The sequence below is a fragment of the Equus caballus genome, chromosome 30 (assembly GCF_041296265.1).
Source record: "Equus caballus isolate H_3958 breed thoroughbred chromosome 30, TB-T2T, whole genome shotgun sequence".
NCBI lineage: Eukaryota > Metazoa > Chordata > Mammalia > Perissodactyla > Equidae > Equus > Equus caballus.
The window spans coordinates 5854961-5878870 of NC_091713.1; the positions used below are offsets into that span (position 1 = coordinate 5854961).

At 36.9% G+C, this 23910-nt stretch overlaps 1 protein-coding gene across 1 annotated transcript; it reads right to left on the reverse strand.

Annotated features, from left to right (window-relative positions):
- Window positions 1-9314: 9314 nt before the first annotated feature.
- On the reverse strand, window positions 9315-10340 carry LOC138921514 (olfactory receptor-like protein OLF4). Its single transcript, XM_070255743.1, has one exon. The coding sequence runs from the start codon at window positions 10338-10340 to the stop codon at window positions 9315-9317; it is 1026 nt and encodes a 341-aa protein (XP_070111844.1).
- Between the last annotated feature and the right edge of the window lie 13570 nt (window positions 10341-23910).

A 23910-nucleotide genomic window follows, 5' to 3' on the forward strand; every position in this document is an offset into this window, starting at 1 on the left:
TCTTGTAAAATTTTAGCTGTAGATTGTTGTTTGTCAGTCACGTTGTAGGTGCACCCTTTCACCCTTTGTGCCCACCCCTCCTTTCCTCTGGTAGCGACTAATCAGTTCTCTTTGTCTAAATGTTTAAATTCCACATATGAGTCGAGTCATACAGAGATTGTCTTTCTCTATCTGGCTCATTTCACTTAACATAATTCACTCAAGGTCCATCCTTGTTGCTATGAATGGGTCAATTTTATTCTTTTATATGGCTGAGTAGTATTCCATTGTATATATATACCATATCTTCTTTATCCAATCATCAGTTGATGGGAACTTAGGTTGCTTCCACATCTTAGCTATTGTAAATAATGCTGCAATGAACATTGGGGTGCATGAGACTTTTGGAATTGCTGACTTCAAGTTCTTTGGATATATACCCAGTTTTGGGATGGTTGGGTCATATGGTATTTCTATTTTTAATTTTTTGAGAAATCTCCATACTGTTTTCCATAGTGGCTGAATCAGTTTGCACTCCCACAAGCCGTGTATGAGGGATAATTTTTCTAATGGGTGTAAGGTGATATCTTAGTGTAGTTTTGATTTGCATTTCCCTGATGATCAGTGATGGTGAACATCTTTTCATGTGCCTATTGGCCATCCATATATCTTCTTTGGAGAAATGTCTGTTCATGTCTCTTGCCCAATTTTTGATCAGGTTGTTTGATTTTTTGTTGTTGAGTTGTGTAAGTTCTTTCTATATTATGAAGATTAACCCTTTGTTGGATATATGACATGGAAATATTTTTCCCAATTAGTGGGTTGTTTTTTGTTTCAATTCTGTTTTCCCTTGCCTTGAAGAAGCTCCTTAGTTTGATGAGGTCCCATTGTTTGTTCTTTCTATTGTTTCCCTTGTCTGAGAAGACATGGTGTCCGAAAATATCCTTTTAATACTGATGTCAAACAGTGTACTGACTACATTTTCCTCTAGAAGCCTTATGGTTTAAGGTCTTACCTTTAGGTCTTTGATCCATTTAGAGTTTATTTTTGTGAATGGTGAAAAAGAATGGTCAATTTTCATTCTTTTACATCTTGCTTTCCAGTTTTCCCAGCACCATTTGTTGAAAAGACTTTCTTTTCTGCATTGTAAGCCCTTAGATCCTTTGTCAAAGATTAGCTGTCCATAAATGTGTGGTTTTATTTCTGGGCTTTCAATTCTGTTCCATTGATCTGTGCATCTATTTTTGTACCAGTACCATGCTGTTTTGATTACTGTAGCTTTGTAGCATGTTTTGAAGTCAGGGATTGTGATTCCTCCAGCTTTGTTCTTTTTTCTCAGGATTCCTTTAGTAATTCTGTGTCTTTTGTTGCCCCATATGAATTTTAGGATGCATTTTTCTATTTCTGTAAAATATGTCTTTGGGATTCTGATTAGGATTGCATTGAATCTATAGATTGCTTTAGGTAGTATGGACATTTTATTCTTCCAACCCATGTACATGGAATGTCTTTCCATCTCTTTATGTCATCCTCCACTTCTTTTAGGAAAGCCTGGTAGTTTTTGTTGTATAGGTCCTTCACTTCCTTAGTTAAATTCACCCTGAGGTATTTTATTCTTTTTGTTGCAATTGTGAATGGTATTGTGTTCTGGAGTTCTTATTCTGTTAGTCCATTATTAGTGTATAGAAATGCTACTGATTTATGTGAGTTGATTTTATATCCTGCAACTTTGCTGTAGTTGTTGATTATTTCTAAAAGTTTTCTAATGGATTCGTTGGGGTTTTCTGTATGTAAGATCATGTCATCTGCAAACAGCGAGAGTTTCACTTCTTCCCTCCCTACTTGGATTCCTTTTATTCCTTTCTCTTGTCTAATTGTTCCGACCAAAACCTCCAGCACTATGTTGAATAAGAATGGTGATAGAGGGCATCCTTGTCTTATTCCTGTTTTCAGGGGGCTGGTGCTCTGTTTTTGCCCATTGAGTATGATGTTGCCTGTGGGTTTGTCATATATGACCATTATTATGTGGAGGTAATTTCCTTCTATCCCCATTTTGTTCACAACTTTTATCATAAATTGCTGTTGGATTTTGTCAAATGCATTCTCTGCATCTATTGAGATGATCATGTGTTTTTTATTTCTGAATTTGTTGACGTGGTGTACCATGTTGATTGATTTGCAGATGTTGAACCATCCCTGAGTCCCTAATATGAATCCCACTTGATCATGATGTATGATCCTTTTGATGTATTGCTGAATTCAAGTTGCCAAAATTTTGTTGAGAATTTTTGCATCTATGTTCATCAGCAATATTGACCTGTAGGTCTCCTTTTTCATGATGTCCTTATCAGGCTTTGGTATCAACGTGATTTTGGCCTCATAGAATGTGTTAGGACGTGTTCTATCCTCCCTAATTTTTTGGAATATCTTGAAAAGAATAGATATTAAATCCTCTTTGAATGTTTGGTAGAATTCAGCAGGAAAGCCATGTGGACCTAGGGTTTTATTCTTTGGGATGCTTTTGATTGCTGTTTCAATTTCCTTCTTTGTGATTGATCTATTCCGACTGTCTGCTTCTTCTTGACTTAGCTTTGGGAGATTGTAAAAGTCTAAGAATTTATCCATTTCCTCTAGGTTATCCATTTTGTTGGCATATAGATTTTCATAGTATTCTCTTAAAATCCATTGTATTTCTCCAGAATCTGCTGTTATTTCTCCTCTTTCATTTCTGATTTTGTTTACTTGAGCTTTCTCTTTTTTTTTCTTTTTGAGTCTGCCTAGAGACTTGTCAATTTTATTTATCTTGTCAAAGAACCAGCTCTTTGTTTCATTGATCCTTTCTACTGCCTTTTTTGTTTCAGTAGCACTTCTTTCTGCTCTGATTTTTATTATTTCTCTCCTTCTGCTGACTTTGGGCTTTGTTTGTTCTTTCTCTAATCCAGTTAGGTATAATTTGAGGCTACTTATTTGGGATTTTTCTTGTTTGTTAACGTGTGCTTATATTGTGTTGAATTTCTCTCTTAATACAGCTTTTGCTGTATCCCATATGAGTTGGTATGGCATTTTATCATTTTCATTTGTCTCCAGATGTTTTTTGATTTCTTCTTTAATTTATTCAATGATCCATTGCTTGTTGAATAGCATATTGTTTGGTCTCCACATCTTTGTCCCTTTCTCAGCTTTTTTCTTATAATTAATTTCTAGCTTCATAGCATTATGATCAGAGAAGATGCTTATTATTTCGATTTTTAAAAATTTATAGAGGCTTTCCTTGTTTCCCAACATATGGTCTATCCTTGAGAATGTTCCGTGTGCACTTGAGAAGGATGTGTATTCTGCTGTTTTTGGATGGAGTGTTCTATATATGTCTATTAATTCCAGCTGTTTTAGCTTTTCATTTAATTCTGTTTCCTTGTTGATTTTCTGTCTGGATGATCTGTCCAATGATGTGAGGTCCCCTACTATTATTGTGTTATTTTTAATATCTTCTTTTAGGTTTGTTAATAATTGCTTTATGAACTTTGGTGCTCCTGTGTTGGGTGAATAGATATTTATAAGCACTATTTCTTCTTGATGTAGTGTCCCTTTGATCATTATATACTGACCTTCTATGTTTCTCGTTACCTGCCTTATCTTGAAATCTACTTGTCTGATGTAAGTATTGCAACACCTGCTTTCTATTTTTTGCCATTAGCTTGGATTATCATCTTCCACCCTTTCACTCTGAGCCTGTATTTGTCATTGGAGCTGAAGTGTGAATCCTGGAGGCCACAATTTGTTGGATCTTGTTCTTTAATCCATCTTGCCACTCTGTGTCTTTTTATTGGAGAGTTCAATCCATTTACCTTGAGGGTGATTATTGACTCATGAGGCTTAATGCTGTCATTCTGTCACTCGTTTTCTGGTTTTCCTGCATTACCTTTGTTTCTTGTCCTGTGTGTTTTGGACTACCCATTGACATCTGGAGTTTCTTATTTCCTTACTTATTTTTTGTGTCTCTGTTCTGTTTTTAAGTTTAGTGGCTATGCTGAAGTTTGTATTCAGAATCTCGTGCATAACATAGTCCATTTTCTGGTGGCCTCTTATTTCCTTAGCCTAAACTGATTCAGTTCCTTTCCTCCTTCCTTCTTAAGTTATTATTGCCACCTCTTATTCCAACTTGTGTTGTGTTTGTGGTTAAAGTGATAAGATTGTGTTTGTTTTTGCTGTTTCCCTTCCCTTTATCCTATTGCTATAGTTGTATATTTGCTATCCTATATTGATGCTGTCTATTTGTCTCCTTACTCGGTGTTTTGTGACCCCTTTCTCCCATTTTTTCTTTTTTCAGGTATGAGGGCCTTCTTGAGGATTTCTTGTAAGGGGGTCTTGTGGCTATGAAGTCCCTTAGCTTTTGTTTGTCTGCGAAAGATTTAATTTCTCCCTCATATCTGAAGGATATTTTTGCTGGATGGAGTATTCTTGACTGAAGATTGTTATCTTTAAGGTTTAGAATACGTCATTCCAATCTCTCCTAGCTTGTATGTTTTCTGTGGAGAAATCTGCTGAAAGTCTGATAGGGGTTCCTTTGTAGGTTATTTTCTGCTGCCTTGCTGCCCTGAGTAGTCTTTCTTTGTCATTCACTTTTGCCAGTTTTACTACTATATGCCTTCCAGTAGGTCTTCTTACATTGACATATCTAGGAGACCCAAATCTCCCTCCACAAATATTTCTCTCTCATTCTCTAGATTTTGGATGTTTTCTGCTATTATTCCTTTGAGCACACTTTCTGCTCCATTCTCCTTTTTATAGCCCTCGGGGATTCCAATTATTCTTATATTGCATTTCCTCATTGACTTGGCTATTCCTCTGAGATAGTCTTCATACTTTTTTATTCTTAAGTCTCTCTTTTATTCTGTCTGGAGCCATTCAACCTGTCTATCTTCGATTATGGTGATTTGCTCATTTATGGCATCCACACAGAGATTCAGGGGTTCTGCATTTTGTTTTATTTCTTCCATTGTATTTTTCATCTCTAGTATTTCTGATTGATTCTTCTCTATAGATTCAATCTCTTTTGTGAAGTAGCTCCAGAACTCGTTGATTTGTTTCTCATTGTTTTCCTGTACCTCATTGAGATTTTTGATGATAGCTATTCTGAATTCATTGTCATTTAGTTTACTTATTTCTGAGTCCTCAGGGCATAATTCTGGATGCTTGCTTTCCCTGTGGTCTGGAGATTTGATGAATTGATGGATGCTGGAAGAAGCATGGGTCTTCCCCATGGTGATATTATTCGGTTGCAGTTACAGCCTGTCGCCACTAGATGGGGGTCAAGAGCTGTGTATTGTGAGCCCTCTGCCTTCAGCTGAGATGGTGGTGCACAGCGCAGGTTGGGCAAGGAGGGGCACTTTCTCTTGAGCACAGACCAGGTTTCCGGATCAGCTCTTGCTATCTGGTCTCCTGGGGTTTTGGTTTGACGAGGTCACTCCATGCGAAAGTTTTCACCCCATTAGAGGGCTTCCCTCTGGGCTGCATGGCGTGAGACTCCTGAGTGATCATGTTTACTCATGGCCCCTCCCCTGCTCCTTCCTTCATGGAGCCTCCAGTGGCAGCTATCCCAGTCTTTAATAGAGGTAGCAAAGTTCTCTCTCACCTCATTCCATCTCCTCTGAGGTGGGCTCCAGCCTCTCAGGCCTCTGTCATTTGGCTTCTGTGGGTCTCTGAGGATTCCTGTGCTATTAGAATTTTTTTGTTGGAATATGGTTACTCTTTTTTGTTGTATGTTGGAGGGGAGAGAGTCCTGGGTGAGCTTACTCTGCCATCATGCTGATGTCAGTCAGTACTATACTGTTATAATTAGCTTGATAAGAAAATTCAAAATTGAGAAAGGTGATGCCTACAGCTTTGTTATTTCTCAGGATTATCTAGGATATTCAGGATCTTTTGTGATTCCATACAAATTTTAGAATCATTTGTATATTTCTGTGAAAAATGGCTTTGGAATTCTGATATGGATTGCATCCAGTCTATAGATGACTTTCAGTATTCAGGCATTTTAATATTAAATATAATCCATGAACATGGGACAGTTTTTATTTCTTTCCATCACTTGTGTATGCTTCAATGCCTTTCATCAATATCTTATAGTTTTATGTGTGTAGATCTTTCACTTCCTTGGTTATAATAATGTTTAAGTATTTTATTGCTTTTGATACTACTGTAAATGAATTTTTTCATTATCTTTTTCAGAAATATTGTTCATTGTTGGTGTATAGAAATTCAACTGATTTTTGGACTTAGGCTTTCTATCCTGAAACTTAAGTGAATTTATTCATTACTTCTGAAGGTTTTTTGTGGAGTCTTCAGGCATCTATACACAAGATGCTATCATCTTCAAACAGAAACAACTTTACTTCTTCATTTCCATTTTGCACCACTTTCTTTCTTTTTTTTTAATCTAACTTGTCTAACAAGGACTTCTAATAGTATGTTGAATAGGAGAGGCAGGACTTGCATACTTGTCTTGTTCCTGATCTTAGAAGCTTTAAACCTTTCACTGTTAAGTTAGATGTGACTTGTCATATATGTTCTTCGTTATTTTGAGGTATCACCCTTCCATACCAAATTTGTTGAGAGTTTCTATCATGTAGGGATATTGAGTTTCCCAAAAGCATTTTCTGCATATATTGAGATTGTCATATATATATATATATATATATATATATATATATATATATATATATAAAGGTAAATATATATGTATTTACCTTTAATTCTATCAATGTGATGTATCACATTTACCTGTTTGCTTACAGGGAAAAACTTTGCATTCTATAAATAAATTCCTCTGATCATAATGTATTATCATTTCATTGTGTTGTTCACTTCATTTTGTGAGATTTTCTTGCTAATTTTTGCATTTATTAATCAGGACTATTGACATGTAGTTAGTTTTCCTTTCTTGTAGTGTCCTTGTCTGGGTTTGGAATCAGGGTAAAGCTGGCTTCATGAAATAAATTTTGGAATGATCCCCTCTGTTAAATTATCTGGCAGAGTTTGAGAGGATTTGTGTTAATTCTTTTTAAAAGTTTTGGTAAGCTTCACCAGTGAAATCATCTGGTCTTTAGGTTTTCGTTGTTTGGAAGTTGTGGGTTACTCATTCAAACTCCTTACTCTTCATTTGTTTGTTGAGTTTTTAAAAAATATTTCTTTTATGATTCAATCTTAGTAAGTTGCATTTTTTCATGAATTTTATCTATTTTTCTAGCTTATCCAATTTATTTTGTATAATTGTAGTAGTTTCTTTGATTCTTTGTTTTTCTATTGTAGCCATTGTAATGTCTTTTCTTTCATTTCCAATTTTATGTATTTGAATGATCTCTTTTTTTTCTTGGTTAGTCTAGCTAAAGCTTTGCCAACTTTATCTTTTCAAAAAGGCAGCTCTTTTTTTTGTTGATATTTTCTATTGTTTTTCTATTTTATTTATTTCTGCTCTGATATTTATCTCCTTATTTCTGCAAAATTTGGACATTGCTATATTTTTTTAATTCTTTGAAGAGCAATGTTAGGTTGTTTATAAATCTCTATTTCTCTTGGGTCAGTCATTAGAACTTTTTTATTTTGCAGGGTGGTTTCATATTCCTTGAATATTCATGATGCTTGTCTCCTTGATCTTCTGTCTGCACATTTGAGGAAAAAGACATCTCCAGTTTTGGCAGATTAGCTTTGGCATCCAAAGCCCTTCAACAGTCAGCCTGTCAAAGATTCTGCGTGGGCTCTCTGGTGCTGTGTGCACCAGAAGGGTGCTTCTGGAGAGCTCTTGTAGGCAGCCTTGGTGACTTAGTCAGGAAGTGACAGGCCTGGTGCTTGGATTCCTGGGGTCCAGTTTGGAACCTGATATCACTAGGGGTAGAGTCTGGAGCCTGGATTCACTGGGACATTTCTTGCTCTTGAATCTGCAATGAAGGGCATGGGACATTGGTATGTGTGGTGAGGCCTGGATTATGCGTCCAAAGTAGCCAACCAAGTGCCAGGGAACCTGGGAATGGACTTGACAATCCAGTCCGTGGGGATGGCCTGGACCTGGGGCAGAATCTTCAGTTCATGGGAGCTGGCTAGAGGCTGGAGACACATATGTCAGCCTGGTGCCAGGTGGAGCCAGAAAGTTGGGCACCAGAGTCCAGCCTGGTGTTTGAGTGGGCTAGGAGCCTGGATTGGTGGAGCCAGCCTGGGGCCTGAGATCATGAGTCCTGGCTTGAGGCTGGAGCAGACCAGGAACTGAATGTATAGGACTTGGTCTGGAGCCTAGACTCAGAGGGGTTAGCCTGGCACTGGGGTTGGTCTGGTACTGGGGTCTGAAGTGAAGTCAGGTGCTCACTTCACTGTACTGTCCTCACTTAGAGAGTGTCTCTCTCCACAATGGGCCACACAGGCTTGGGGTAGGCATGACAGGGGTAACATAAAAATGTCCTTTTCACTCTCTTAAATGAGTCTTTTTTATTAATTTGATCCACCAAGGTGCTTTAGCCAATCATCTGGAATCCTTGACTCCTGCAAAGGTATTTTGGTGGATGGATAGCTGTTTAATTTGATGTTTCTGGGAGCAGACAGGTACTAGAAAATGTTATACTGCCATCTTGCTGGTGTCACCCTGGAAAGTCTCTCTACTCCCTCTATTGTCTGAACTTTTTAAATATGTGCAGTTTATTTTGTCATTATACTCTCATAAAGTAGTTAAAAGGAAAATTTCTACTGACACATGACTCAGGGTACGGTCTAGGGCACAGGTAGCTGAGTCACTCTGAAGAAGCATGTTTAATACATCAAACTGGGAAGAAAGAAAAGTGTTACATATGGCTATAGTGCAGTGGAATTAATTTGATAATTATTTTTTTCTGTAAACTAGATTATCATAGATATAAGAATGAATGAAATAACCTTAACTTGGTTTAAAAAGAACACTACAGCAGTGCAGATATTCATGGATGAGCTTTAGAAACACAGCATGGGGAGTCACACCTAGTTACAGATTTATGAGGCACCACAGAGCTCAGAATGACTCCCCACCATACCATTCAATGTGATAATATATACATAATATTAAACCATTTTATTTTGTGTTGAGTAGTTATGCAGCAACAGCTAACACATACAACAATCAAGTTATTCCATGAAATAAATGGAAATTTCCAATTGTTTTCATATCAAAGGTTGGGAATAAATTAGGAAAATAGGAAAAAAAGGAGGAAAAAAGCCTCTTAAATATCAGAGAGAGAGAAAAGCATAATAAAGTATATAAATTGTACAAAGAAGTTGAAAAAGTGATAATTCCAGGAAATAAATCAAAAGGGCAGGTTCTACTTCTGCAATGTGATTAAAGAAGCACAATTCTGACTCTGAGGCTTTGAGTCCTGCAATCCTGGGCATTTCTTCTGCCCAAGTATAACTGGCCCTTTTGTACTTGCCATCCCAAAGAATCTTCTCAGAGCCCCTTTTATTTCTTTATTCCTCAGACTATAGATGAAGGGATTCAGCATGGGTGTGACAAGGGTATACATCACTGAGGCTATTGCACTTGAGTGTGAGCTCTGGCTAGCAGCAGAGTTGAGGTACACTCCTAGGCTTGTACAAAAAAATGAGACAACTGAGAGGTGAGATGCACAGGTGGAAAATGCTTTATACTTCCCTTGAGCTGATGAGATTCCACATATACTGCAAACTATCTTAAAGTAAGAATAAATTATACCAGGGAGGGGACCACCACACAGCAGCATGGCTGTAAAATACATAACCATATTATTAAGAAAGGTATCAGAACATGCAAGTTGGATCATCTGATTGAGTTCACAGAAAAAGTGGGGGATTTCCATGTGTGTACAGAATGAGAGTTGCAACACCATTGAGGTTTGTAAGAAAGAATGCAAGACACTTGTGATCCAAGACACTAGAAGCAAGATTCCACAGAGCTGATGGTTCATGCTGACCATGTAGTACGGGGGGTGACAGATGGCCACAAATCGATCATAGGCCATCACGGCCAGGAGATAGATGTCCAGCCCCGAGAAGATTACAAAAACGTACAGCTGGGTGATGCAACCTGCATAGGTTATGACTTTGCTCTGCATCTGGATGTTCACCAACGTCTTTGGGATGGTGATGGAGGTGAAACAGATGTCTACAAATGACAGATTGGAAAGAAAGAAGTACATGGGTGTTTGGAGGTGGGAGTCAGAGCTGACAGCCAAGGTGATGAGCAGGTTTCCAAGCACAGTGATCATATACATGGAGAGAAAAGGCCCAAATGTGAAGGACTGCAATTCTGATTCCTCTGAAAATCCCAGAAGAAGAAATCCTGAAATGCCTGTTTCATTTCCTGGTTCCATGTGGCTGGACTGAGTACCAGGAAAGAGGAAAATGACATTACTAATTTCACACAAATGGCATTACTCCCATAGCTGGAATGCTACGATTTCTACATTTTGCATTAAAAAAATCAATGTCAGTATTTTATGCATGGATTTGTTCTCTTTAATTGATTCCCTGTTAATCTCTGATTAGGCATTTTTGACCCATTCTCAGTATTTTCCCCCAAGAGGTCATGCATTATACTGTTTTACTGAGTATACCTTTCATGCATTTGAGAAGTATCTATTAAGTTTTGAACATGTTCCAAGCACTTTACAGGCAATGAGTATAGAGTGCTGAAAGACAGAAGCCACCACAATCCAATGATGGTGAAAGAATAAAAACAAATAAAAATAGCATATAATACACCAGATGATGGCAAGTACTATGAAGAAAAGAAAAGCCAGTATAAAGTAGAGAACAGGTAGGAGTTTTATTTTTTAATTGGTGTTCAGTAAACACCAGTAAATAAGGTGACTTTTGAAGAGAGAACTCAAGGAAGAGAAGGCAGGAGCCAAGAGCATACCTGGGGAAGTGTGTGCCTGGCAAAGGGAACAACTACTGCAAAGGCCCTGAGGATTATACCACTTCATTTATTCATCCAAAAAAGGAAGCAAGTGTGAGAAGGGGAATAATAAAGACAATGTGATAGAGATGGTATATAGTAATGACCATGGGGATCAAGGATATGAATATTTGCTCAAATTGAGTAATAGTCTCAAAAAAGCAAGAAATCTCTTTCACATTCCTCAACCTGTGAGATCTTCAAGTTTTAAAGATGTTTCATGTTGATTGGAGATGGAATTTCTAAACAGGTAGCAAAATAGGATTCTCTAATTTTGCTGGCAAAAGTGTGAAGTGTTACATGTTGGGAAAACAACCTGAAGCCAGCTATAAGTATCAAAATATAGATTTTTTTAACTCATTATTTCTCACTCTTGGCACTATTTACATTCTGGGATAGGTCATTCTTTGTTGTGGGGTCTGTCCCGTGCATTGTAGGATGCTGAGGATGCGTCCTCAGCTTCTACTGACAACCCCTCATGTGACTCCAAATATGTCTTTGCCTGTTCCTCAGTGTCCTCTGGATGTTCTTGTCTTTGGGGGAACAATATTGTCTCTGGTGGAGAAGTAGAATTTTAGTATAACAATCTCAAAATACTTTTGTATAATTGTTATAATAGTAATGTATTGAGAGAGAATATGTAAGTGTGAATAGCACAGCCATAACATTTTGCAGACATTTAAATAATTAATTGGCTTTGCACTAATTATTGGATATAGGCCCATGAGCTATTACTAAGTAAGAAGGAAGAGTGGACACAGAAAACAAGATTACACTAGGACATAAAGAGGATTTATTATGGGCACAAGATGCTACTCATGATTTTGTTAAAAGAGTATGAATATGTATGTGTGCGTAGCATAGAAAGATAATTATAATAGAAACTAAGAACTTATGGAATAAATTTTGTCAAGAGGAATAAAATTAGGTTAAGTATAGTGGTTTAAAAACAACTGTATGAGGCAAAATTGAATAAGAATCTAAAGCTAACATATATAGACATAAAATAATAATAATTTACTAATATGAACATGGGTTAGTAATTCCAGATTAAATTTCCAAAGACTTGGAAATAAAAGAATAAAATAGAATGACTTTTAAACTTTGCAAAGAACAGTATCTGTTATAATTTCTTCTTATATAACGATATGTGGATTAAAATATCATTATGGAAGTTGAAGTTAACCTTTAATGAAGTGTAGAAACGAATGTCTTTCAGTTGATGGTCAAAGATAATGCGACTCTTAGAAATAGATCTAACCAAAAAAGGGCCGCAGGGAACAAGAGGGAATGAAAAGAATGTAAAAACTAGTTGGTAATATATATAAAGGGTGACATTAGCATTAAGTGTACAGAAGAAAATTTACTTTGACTTTTGTTTATATCAAATATTCCAAATGAAGAATATAAAAGTGAGAGCTAAGTACTTCTGGGAAGAAAAATAAAATCTGAAAAAGCAATAGAAAGAATGCAACATGACTGAGTGATAAATTTGACCCCATATTACTAATAAACATGATTCCCCACATATTCATCTATACATAAAATAATTCAATGACAAAGAACAAAATTAGTGAAAAAAACTCTAGTTCCTTGTTTAGAAGAATGCAATAAAAAACAAGGACAAAATCACTCTGACCTCATTTCACAAATGTATAAAGTACTTGTACAATTTACAATAGAGAAAACAATTGAATAACTAACCCACAAGTATCTTCAGCCCACGCGTATGAAATAATTGCAGGGTAAAGTTATTTAGCATGCGCCTTTTCATTTATCAAGTCAAAGTGGCTTTTTTTTTTAATGTGAATACCCAGAGGGAAAGAAGATACTATGAAATGTCTTATGAACTCTTGTTGCAAGGAAATATTTGCAAGTAACACATTAGTCTGGGTCTTTCTCGTCAATATGAAGACACAGTTGAATATGCCCCATTAAAAAAAAAAAGGAGATGCTCTCACTTCACTGGACATCCTTCCTCACATGATACCATATTTTCCTACTCCCTTTGACTGCAAAACCTCTTGGATATGTTCTATTCTACTGGAGGCACTTTATGCCTTTCCTTCCCTTCTCTAATTGTGGTGTATCACTTAATTGTGAACAATCACCCATGCATTGCTGAGTTCAATACTCATTTCTATTTTTAGAGTGATAAATAAATTGATTAATTCATTAATCAGGTCAGCAAACAACTGTAGCAGTGTCTTGGCTCTGGCCTAGGCTGGTGGCTCTCAACTGACCTCAGGTGTGTGTACTTGCTTTGTTTCTCTCTTGCCTTTTCCAACAGTCCCCACTGGGTTCTCAGACTCGCCTGGTTAGGAGCTCAGAGGAGAAGCTTGCCTAGTGGAAGTCCAAATTCCTCATGGATGTTTGATGATGGAGATTGAAGCCCTGTCTCGACACAAGGCAGCAGGAAGGAGTCAAGCATTAGTCTCCCAGCCAAACTTAAGATTCCAAAAACAACAACCGTGTCCCATCCAGCCCAAGCTTGCATAAGGGACAAGCAGAGGAGGTATTTACAACTCCCTGTGTCTGTTCATTAGGCACATTTCACTCTTGTTCCTCAAAGCTTGAAGCACTGATTTCCCTGTGGGATATTAGTCTGGACAGAAAGAAGTGTTTTCCTGCAGATTCTATGCTCCTAATAGATCAGGTTAGAATCAAGTGAATGCAGTTTTTCTTAGTCCCCCCTCATGATCTCTGCTAGATTTCAGAGGACTAACTTCCCAGCACCTTATCCCAACACTGATTTAAAATTTTCTGCAAATTTGGGAGTGAGGATTCTGTCTAGATTAGATGCCTTAAATCTTCAACATATTGACTTGTGGTGGAAAAGCAGCCTTTGATATCTGTGGAAAGTAGCTATTCTCTTCATAAAGAAGGAGAACTTTAGTTTCCTTGACATAAACCTTGGGCACTACACACTTATGTTTCAACACACTTGCCAAAAACAATTAGGAATTTCATACTTTTATCACAAGTTAAGAGCTGTCACATAGTCCATTATTATGAAATATTTGTTAGTTATAAGACATATATTTGTACTTTTTGCACTATAATCTCAGTTAGAATAGGAAAGTAAACAGAGTTTTCCTTGAAGCCTCCAGATGAAATCTACTCTGACAAACATCTTGATTTTAGCCCAGTGAGACCTATTTCGGACTTCTGACCTTCAGAATTGTAAGAGGATAAATGTGTTTGTTTTAAATCACTAGTGTGGTAATTTTGCATTAACATTAGGAATTAAATAAAAACATTTACCAAATAAAATTTTTTTCAAGAAACTGAGATTAAGCTTCTTGATGCATTCATTTAGTTTCCCCTGTGCAAAGGTGTTTTGCATAATCTCACTTAAAGTAGAAGAAGAAATTTAAAATCTATTTGGATATATTCAGCCTCTTTACCTGGTGCAGATTTTCCCTTTTCTTAAAAGAAAGTGTAATTCAGTCTTTGATGACTTTCAGACATTAAGATATGAAAAGCAATCCATCGTTTAAATTTATGTATAGCATTTTCATTAAATCTTTGTGTCTAAATTTCTACATCCTTTTAATTTCATGTTAACTCAAACATTCATTCTTTTCATTTCTATCTTCTCCAACTTTCTCTCATTTACTTTCAACATAAAATATGACTAGAAATGAACCTGTTTGTGTGCCTATATTCATTTGAAATATAAATGTGTACAAATGTATACACGTGTGTACACACACACAACTTTATCTTTGAACATATTTTCAAACTCAACAAAATATGTACATATATTTCATTTATATCTTGCAACATACATCTAAAGTTATGTTTACTGTCCCAGATTATCTTCAGAAACAAGGAAGATGAGGCTCAGAGACATTAAGTTTTTAACAATTGCATAAAATACCATTAAAGCATATTGTATACTTCTATGAATGATACACAAATGGAAACATACAACATCTATTGTAATTTTTGTATGGCTTCTTTAATCAAAGTGTGCTTTTTAAATATATGCAGGATACAGTATGTGAGTATGAGTAAACAATCTAGGGTGCATGGATCAAAGAGGAATCTAGAGCACTGGTAGCCAATTCACAGTGAGCAGAGGTAGGAGATATCTCTTCTACCTGGGAAAAAGAAGAGTGTCCTAGATGAATATAGACATAATAATAGTAAATTAAAGCAATTCACACTTGATTCTCTTTTTCTTGTGATAAAACAGAAGATGAAAACTGATACAGAAATAGAGTAAACTGATCGTATATTGATTCAAGTGAGAAGAGCACCATGGCCACACATCAAGGAAGAGCCTTAGAAACATACTGGAGAGACTCACAGTTGACTATAGACTCATGTGGGGACCAGCAGAGCTGAGAGGCCTGCTATATGATCCCTTCATTTGCTTTTAGGATGGCATTTCATGCAACAATGGCTAGCTGATGCAATAATCAAAGCTAACAGAAGTGAGGACAATTATAATAATAATCATCTGCTGCTTATCTTTGGCATTTGTTCTTATATTTGAAGACAGCATTCATGGTCTGTTATTTCAGACAATTATTTTAAAAAGTGTTTCATCAGGGTTCTCTCTAGGTAACCAGGAGAGGTTGAAACTACTTGCATAGCTGTATAGAAAAACTGGTGATCCTGATTCACAAAATTGGGCAAGACTTAAAGGTCTCTCTTGAGTCATTCTTTGACAATAAAGGTAAATAGATGCTTGAGCATAATGGAGCTATATAGTGGGTGATAATGATAATGATCATTCACCACCCCTTTAGTGATTATGAAAAAATTTAAAAGCAGAAGATTTTTTTGTTTAGAGCAAAGCAAGGAGTCATCTTATCTGTGACACTTGAAGTTTTCTAGCAGAAACAGGAAGCTAGTAGAATAAAAATGTTTTAAAAAGCCAATCAACTCTTCATTCATATGTATAAACTCCTTTACACATGGACACCAATCCTCTATGCTCTAATGAGTAGATGTACAGCATGAAAAAGAAATAGTTTTGCATAGTAATACTTTGTATGACTTTAACTTTTCTCCATCATATATAAGGTCATCTCTAACTCTAAGGTCACATAGGTCAATCTATTTATTAAAATTTGTCTTTCAATGAAGCCTCCTCCTGGAGACATATGTTTGATAATCAGTTTTCCATAGGGACTATGATTGGCGTTGTGGACACTGTATAAGAGAGCTGAATAGGAGAGCAAATTCCTAACAAGGAGAATAAAACCCAATGATCAGGGGCCGGCCCGGTGGCTCAGCAGTTAAGTGTGAAAGCTCCACTTTGGCAGCCCAGGTTCACCGGTTCAGGTCCCAGGTGTGGACATGGCACCACTTTGCAAGCCATGCTGTGGTAGGCGTCCCACATATAATGTAGAGGAAGATGGGCATGGATGTTGGCTCAGGGCCAGTCTTCCTCAGCAAAAAGAGGAGGGTTGCCAGCAGATTTTAGCTCAGGGCTAATCTTCCTCAAAAAAGTAAACAACCCTGATGATCAGCTATTAAATACATTATATGCTAAAGTATACATTTTCAGAAGAGCAGTTAAGGTAGTAATATACAAAGGATTAATGTACACATAAGTGAAAAACTGTGGTCTTAGATTTCCTTCTACTTTAAAATTTTATAAATGACCTTAGTTGCCAAATGTAGTTTTTTCCGTAGCAGGAGTACAACTCATGACTGTTGTTTTAATAAAACAAACAAACAAAATTATTTGGTATGATATATGTCATTTGAGAAAAAAATGTTGTTAAAAATCCACATTGTGCTTGGCAGGCAGTTGGGGCTTCCTCACTGGGACCTGAGCTAGAGCTGCTGGTAGGCACCACAGAGGCACAATGAGCTCCCTCTACCCACCAGCTCACCGCTGCTGGGACTCTCTCCACAGCCACCCAGGACCCGATGACTCTTCCAGGGCTCAGCAGTCCTACGAATGCTCTCTCTGGCCTGAAGAGCGGCTGCCCCACTGGGTAGATCTGTTAATGGTCCCTGGTGCCAAATTGTCCCATTTGCAACAACATGGATGAATCTGGAGGGTGTGATGTTAAATAAGCCAGACAGAGAAATACAAATGCTACATGATTTCATTCATATGTGGAAGATGACAAATACATGGATAAAGAGAACAGATTAGTGGTTACCAAAGGGGAAGACGGTTGTGGGCTGGGTAAAAGTGACAAAGGGGCACATATTCATGGTGATGGATAGAAATTAGACTACTTGGGGCGAGCACAATGAAGTTATTCAGGAAGTGATAATACAATAATGTACACCTGAAATTACACAATGTTACAAACCATTATAATCCCAATAAAATTACTTCAAGAAAAAGAAAAAAAATCCATGTTGTATTATTGGGTAAATGGATATTTCCATAAATTTATAACTTAAGGTTAGAAATAAAGTTTACAAAGTAGGAAAACAACAGGAGAAAAAACGGTAGATATCAGAGAGACCAGAAATCTTAATAAAGTGAGTTACTTAATTTGAATAGAGAAGTTTAAAAAAAAGGGAACACTTAAAAGGAGTAAGTTCTACTCTCAATGTCTGATCAAAGAATGACAATTTCTGACTTGGAGGCTTTGACCTCTGCAATCATGGGCACTTCCTCAGTTGTAGGACAATTGGCCCTTTTAGAAAAGTTTTCTTAACAAAGCGTGCTTTCAGAACAAAAGGTTCGCCATCCAGCAGCACAGCTGCAAAATACAGCACTCTGTCATTTAAAAAAGGTGTCAAAACAAGCAAGTTGGTCCATCTGCTTGAGTTCACAGAAAAAGTGGGGGATTTCCGAGTCTGTGCATAAGGACAGTCTCAACAGCATTCTTGTGAAACACGGAATTCAAGAACTCATGACCCAGGTAACCAGAATGAACAGCAGTCCATGCAGCCAAATGTTCATCATGACTGTGTGTTGCGGTGGATGGCAGGTAGCCATGAAGCAGTTGTGGTCAAGAGAAAGATGTCTGAAACTGCAAAAAGAATGAAAAAATACATCTGTGACATGCATGCTTAATAGCTTATAATTTTTCACTGGGTCTGGATGTTCACCAACCACTTTTGGATGGTTACAGAGATGAAATAAATGTCTGCAAAGGAGAGGTTGGAGAAGAAGAAGTACATGGGTGTGTGGAGGTGGTAGTCTAGGCTGACAGCCAGGAAAACATGCAGATTTCCAAACACAGTGATCAGGTACCTGGAGAGGAAAATCTATAAAATGAGTGACTGAAATTCTGGTTCCTCAAAATTCAAGAAGAAATTCTGAAATTTGTGTATTATTTCTTGGTTCCATGTGTTAGAGATGACTACCAGGAAAGAAAAAATACCATGACTAATTTTCACACCAATGGGCATTACTAACATAGTTCAAATGTTAGAATTTACATTTCGTATGCAATAAATTATTATCTTTAATCTTTGCATGGAATTTTTCCTTTTTGTGGAACCTCCCATGCCATCTTTGATTAGTAATTCCTATCCTACCCTCAGCCTTTCCCCCAAGTGGTCATATATTCTATGCTTTTAATGAGAAATTCTGTCTTGCCTTTGGGGAATATGAATTTAGGACTGATCATATCCTATGCAAAGAGTATAGAGTGCTGAGTAACAAAAGTCTCTACAATCTATGATGGAGAAAGAACACAAGAAAATACAAAAATTGCATATCATCAGATATTGACAGGTGCTATGAAAAAGAACAAGTACAGAAAGGGTGGATTTGGGTGTTATTTTTAACTGGATGTTCAGGCACACCTGGCAAACAGGTAACATTTGAATAGAGACTGCAATAGGAGAGGTTGAGTGAGGTGGGGTTGTCTGGCAAAGTATGCCCTGAGGGTGAATTGGCCACTGCAAAGATCCTGAGAAAGGCATTTGTTTCAGAAAATCAAAGCTTAAGAGGAAGTCATATGTAAGGAGAATGTGCTGAACAGAGAGTGATGAGAGATAGTGTCAGAGGATGTTGAGGACTGAGATGGCCTCCCCACTACAGCTGAAACTCAAGACACAAGGAGACTTTCACTCACATGTTGTTCCTCCCACTTGATTAATATTGTTTTCAAGGAATCTTGTGCCTAGAAATAGATCTCCACTTTATTTTCATCTGTTGATTAATATTCTGGCATTTTTATTTTGGGAGTTACATTTTGGAGTATATCAACTCAGGTATCCCCACTCTAAAAATGTTCATAATTCACAACATACTCATGCGCACACAGTGTACTATGACTTCCGGGGGCCATTTTACGATCAGGCTCTTCACACCTCCAGCCACAATAATTAGGAAAGAAATGATACAAGATAAGCTGTGAACATCAGATTATCTTTCCCCTAAATAAGTAGAAATAGGATTCAAATTCCAGTTGATAATCCTGCCATGGACATGTACACAAGGGGCTCCATTTTAGTATGGCCATTTTGTGTACTACAGTTAAATATATATATATATATAGGTACAGGGATAACAATTAGATCAGGGGCCATCAGAGGTGGATGCCATGATGAAGCAAGTGGAACAATAAGGTTACAGCCCCTTGATGATGGGGAACTTCAGCACCCACTGAAGAAATTATATATATATAATTTCTATTAAAAACCTACAGAGTGAGGAAAGTAATGGACATGAGGGGAACAAAAGATCTAGTAAGCTCATGTAACCCCTGAGAGATTGGGATGCGGAGGAAGCTTCCTTGGTTCTGACAGCATTTCAACCCCAGTTATATTCCCATGAAGACAAGAATAACTAATGAAGAAGCAAAAACTAATTCACCCCAAAGAGAAAAGAGTAGTAATTTTTATGATGTCAAGACAACTCACACATTGATCATCCCATTAGAAAAATGAGCAAAGGAAGTAAACCCACAATTTACATCAGCAAAGATACAACGTACAATGGGGGGAATTTTAAAGATGAAATAGTAGAAGTCTTTTCTAACTGACACTAAATGCAAAACTTTTGGAATCAGAAAACCAACTTTTGAAACTTGGATCTACCAATATTTGAACTTGGAGAGCCAAAGAAATCTTTCTAAATGCTAATATCCTCACTCAAACACAGGGAAAAGCCCTATCCATTCTCTTAAGGTGGTTGGTGGAGACAATAATATACACAAAAGTCTTGGCATAGTTCCTTCACCTTAGTAAACAGATATCACTAGTGATGAGATTTGGCTGATTTTTTTTTATTCTGCTTCTATAACTTCTTTAATGCTTCCTCACCTCTCTGTTCCCAATTCTACAAACTTATTTTAGTTCCTTGTCATCTCTCCTATGTATCACAGGATGACCACCCCTCTAATTGATATTCACATTGACCTAGAAAGATATTTCTACAAAGCTGATCACGAAACTGTCGACTGACATCAGTGACACTCCTGAAAAATGTACCCAAAATTCTGTAGCTTCAAACATGAGGTTCAGCTCTCAGTAATGTTTCTGCCAGCTTCACCCTCTTGCTGCTGTACCCTTGCCACGTTGATCTTCTAAGCATTAAACTTGACTAGCAGCTTCACTTGACAGCACAGGTTTAATGCTTGCTATCTTTATACACCACTTTCCTCTGCTTAGAGTCTCACCCACTGGTCTATTTGGAACTTTTCACTCCCTCTCCATCTTCAAAGCTCCACCTCATTTTTAGACTACGTAGATCATCTCCTTAGTTAACTTTTTAAAAAATATTTCCACAGAAAAGAGGCTCTTCTTCATGCACTTAATTTAGCTGTAAGGGTCGTCATTCATTAATTTTTATAAATTTCATGTCTTTTTTTCCTGTTAGACTGTGAGAACCTTGAGGCAAGTAGCAATATTACGTACACGTATCACTCTTCCATCCCCAAGTAGACTTAGTTCAGTTGTCAGTAGTCGCTCAACAAATACATATTGCATGAAGAAATGAGAGAATGTATTCTCAGAGAAATTGCTGATGATGGGAGAAAGAACAGAAACATAGGAATGCTGATACGGAGGACAAGAGAGGAATGTTTCCCATATTCTGAGATCTGGACCCAGTTACGTGTCAGACTATGTTTTTAAAGAATTAAATAAAATAGAATAAACAAAGCACACAAGAAAATATCAAAGTATATCAAACATATAAGAGTACATACCAAATTATTTCATGATTCATTTTGTTCAGTTGAGTGTGTGTGTATGTGTGCATATGTGTTTATTTCTGTGTTTGTGTGTGCACATATGCTGGGTCATAATGTAAAAGACATGTTTTATTTGGGACACAGGGAAAAAGTTTCTTATCCACTGCAGAAAATGCAACACTAGTTTTAAAAGAACACCAGTACCTGCTAGTGAGAGAAAGACAATATGAATGAAGAGCCCAGCAGAGGAGCTGGGTCCAGAGAGAACAGGCACCCAGAGTGGGTGCTGAAGTTCCCCAGAGTCAAGGGGCTGTAACCTTATTGTTCCACTTGCTTCATCATGGCATCCACCTCTGATGGCCCCTGATCTAATTGTTATCCCTGTACCTATCTCATGTGTATCTGACCACACTTGTTTTTATATGGTGTGATAGTGGATAAGACTGGCCTTTCTCTCATTTTTGGGGGCATTCTTTCCTTTGTTATTGTTTTGCTTTAAGTTTTGATCTGTTTTATGACACGTCCAATGAATAGACTAGTCCTGGTTCTCTTCCTAGTCCAGTAGGCAAAGGCTTCCCTAGATGTACCATAGAATCCTACTCATGCCTCAGCTATTTATCCTCCTTCTTCATGTACTTAACCCTGAAATCACTACATCATACCACATTTATTTCATCGTACTAGGCCTTCTTCATTGTGACGTGAAATATACATTTGCAGGACTTCATTTATTTTATTATCTTTTGTGGTTTCATAAATTTGTGCATTTATACAGAAAAACATTTTAAGAAATGGAGAATTTGTAAAATAAAAACAATGGCAGGGAAAATAAGACCTGACTAAATCGAGTGGAGTCAAATAACAGTCTTAAGCAAAACTGAATAAAAGTCTAAGAGTAACTTCTAAAATAAAAGCTGCAAAATACAATAATTAATCACATTGACATGTCTAAGTTAAGATAAAGGGGCAAGGTCCTGGAAATGAAAATATGAAAGATAATTCTTGAAAAGTAGTGGAAGAAGCAATATATAAAGTTGTAATTCCTATCCATATAAACAGATAGATTTAAATATGCTTATGAACATGATAGAGGTGATCATTAGCTGTATGCAAAAGAATGTCTTTCTCCAGATAGAGAAGATATAGAACTTTCCACATTTAAAAAGTAATGAAGGGCAGCACAATATGATAGATGGATAGATTTGACCACACAAAATTTATAAATTGTCATAATTCCCCAAATGTAACTATACATATATAAATAAATTCAATGCCAAACAGCAAAATTGGTGGAAAAAATTCCAATTTTTGTTTGAAAGTATGCAATCAAAAACAACAATAAACACAGACTCCAGTATATAAACTGTGTGAAGAACTGACACATTCAATTTTCAATAAAATGAAAGTCTGCCAAACACCAAATATATATGCATCCCCAGTAGTAATAAAATACTTGCAAATTAAAACTCTTTAGCACTCTTCTTCATGTGCTAAATAATATTTTTGTGAGTACTCAGTGTGAAAGAAGATTCTGTGAAATGTAAGTCTCATAAACTGCTGTTGCAAGGTAATATCGACCTCCACTGATCTGGATCTTTTTAATGAATACAAAACATATTTAAATAAACTACATCTTAAAATTTTTTAAAGACTCTCACTTTACTGAAAATCCTCCACACCTACTTTTTGATTTTCTTACACACTTTGCTGCAAAACTCCTCAGATATGTCCTAATTTCACTGGAAATAATTTATGCCTCACATTCTTTCTTCAGTCTCACCTAAATGGACTTCCATGCCCATCACTTAATTATCAACAATGGTTCTTGTATTGCTGAGCCCAACAGTCATTTCTCTCTTTAAATATTATATAATTTCATTATAAATTAATTATTTAATCAATCAAACATGGAAATCTCTTGTCTCTGGGCTAGAAAGTTTAGGTGACATCAGGTAAAAATTCTCATTTTCTGTTCTCTCTCAATCTTTGCAGTACCTTCTGTGGTCTCAAACTCCCCTGGGTGAAGTCTCTGAGAGGGAGAAGTCTGTGTAGAAGTCCAAATTTCTCTCTGGATGGTTGATTTTGGGGACTGAATTTCTGTCCTCCGACAAGATAGGAAGGAGTCAAACATTAGTCTCTGAGCCATATTTAGGACTCCAAAAGAAACAGATATGCCCTGTCCAGCCCAAGGATGCATACCTGAGGGACTACAGCAAAGGAGATATTTACAGCTCCCTATATCTGCTCATTTGGCACTGTTTTCATTGTTACTCACACCTAGGAACACACGATTTCCCTGTGGGACACTGGTCTGGACAGAAACAAAATTTTTCCTGCTGATTCTCTCTTCACAAGTAATCATGTTAGAAATTAAGTGAATCCTGATTTTGTTACTCCTTCTTCATAGAGTCTCCTGCCTTTCAGAGGTCTAACCTCCAAGCATTCTATCTCAACACTGAGTTCAAGTTCCTCAGATTCTAGATTGAGGAAATAACTGTCTAGATTAGGGACTCGGATCTTCAAAGTGTGGACTTGTAGTGGGCCACAACTCCTGATATTTTCAGGAAGTCACTATTTCCCTCATCAACTAAGGAGAGAACTGTGTTGCTTTAAAGCTGTGGGCACTCTACTCCTTGGTTTCATGGCATGTTTATGAAATGAATGAAGAATTCCATACTTATAAGATAAGAACTGTCTTTAGCCCCACATTATGAAAACTTTGTGAATTATGAGATGTATTTATAAAATAGTATGCTATATAATCTGAACATAGCACCTTATAAACATTGTCTAATTTAATTTTTGGAAACTCCATTCTGTGAAGAAGGACTATTATGAATTCCATTCCCTGTTACAGGAATGGAGCTTGTAGGAGTTTAGTGATCTGTCCAAAATTATAAACAGAAT

What these genes read in the sequence shown, in the direction of transcription:
- LOC138921514 (XM_070255743.1), bottom strand. Translation starts at nt 10,340, where the DNA reads ATGGAACCAGGAAATGAAACAGGCATTTCAGGATTTCTTCTTCTGGGA.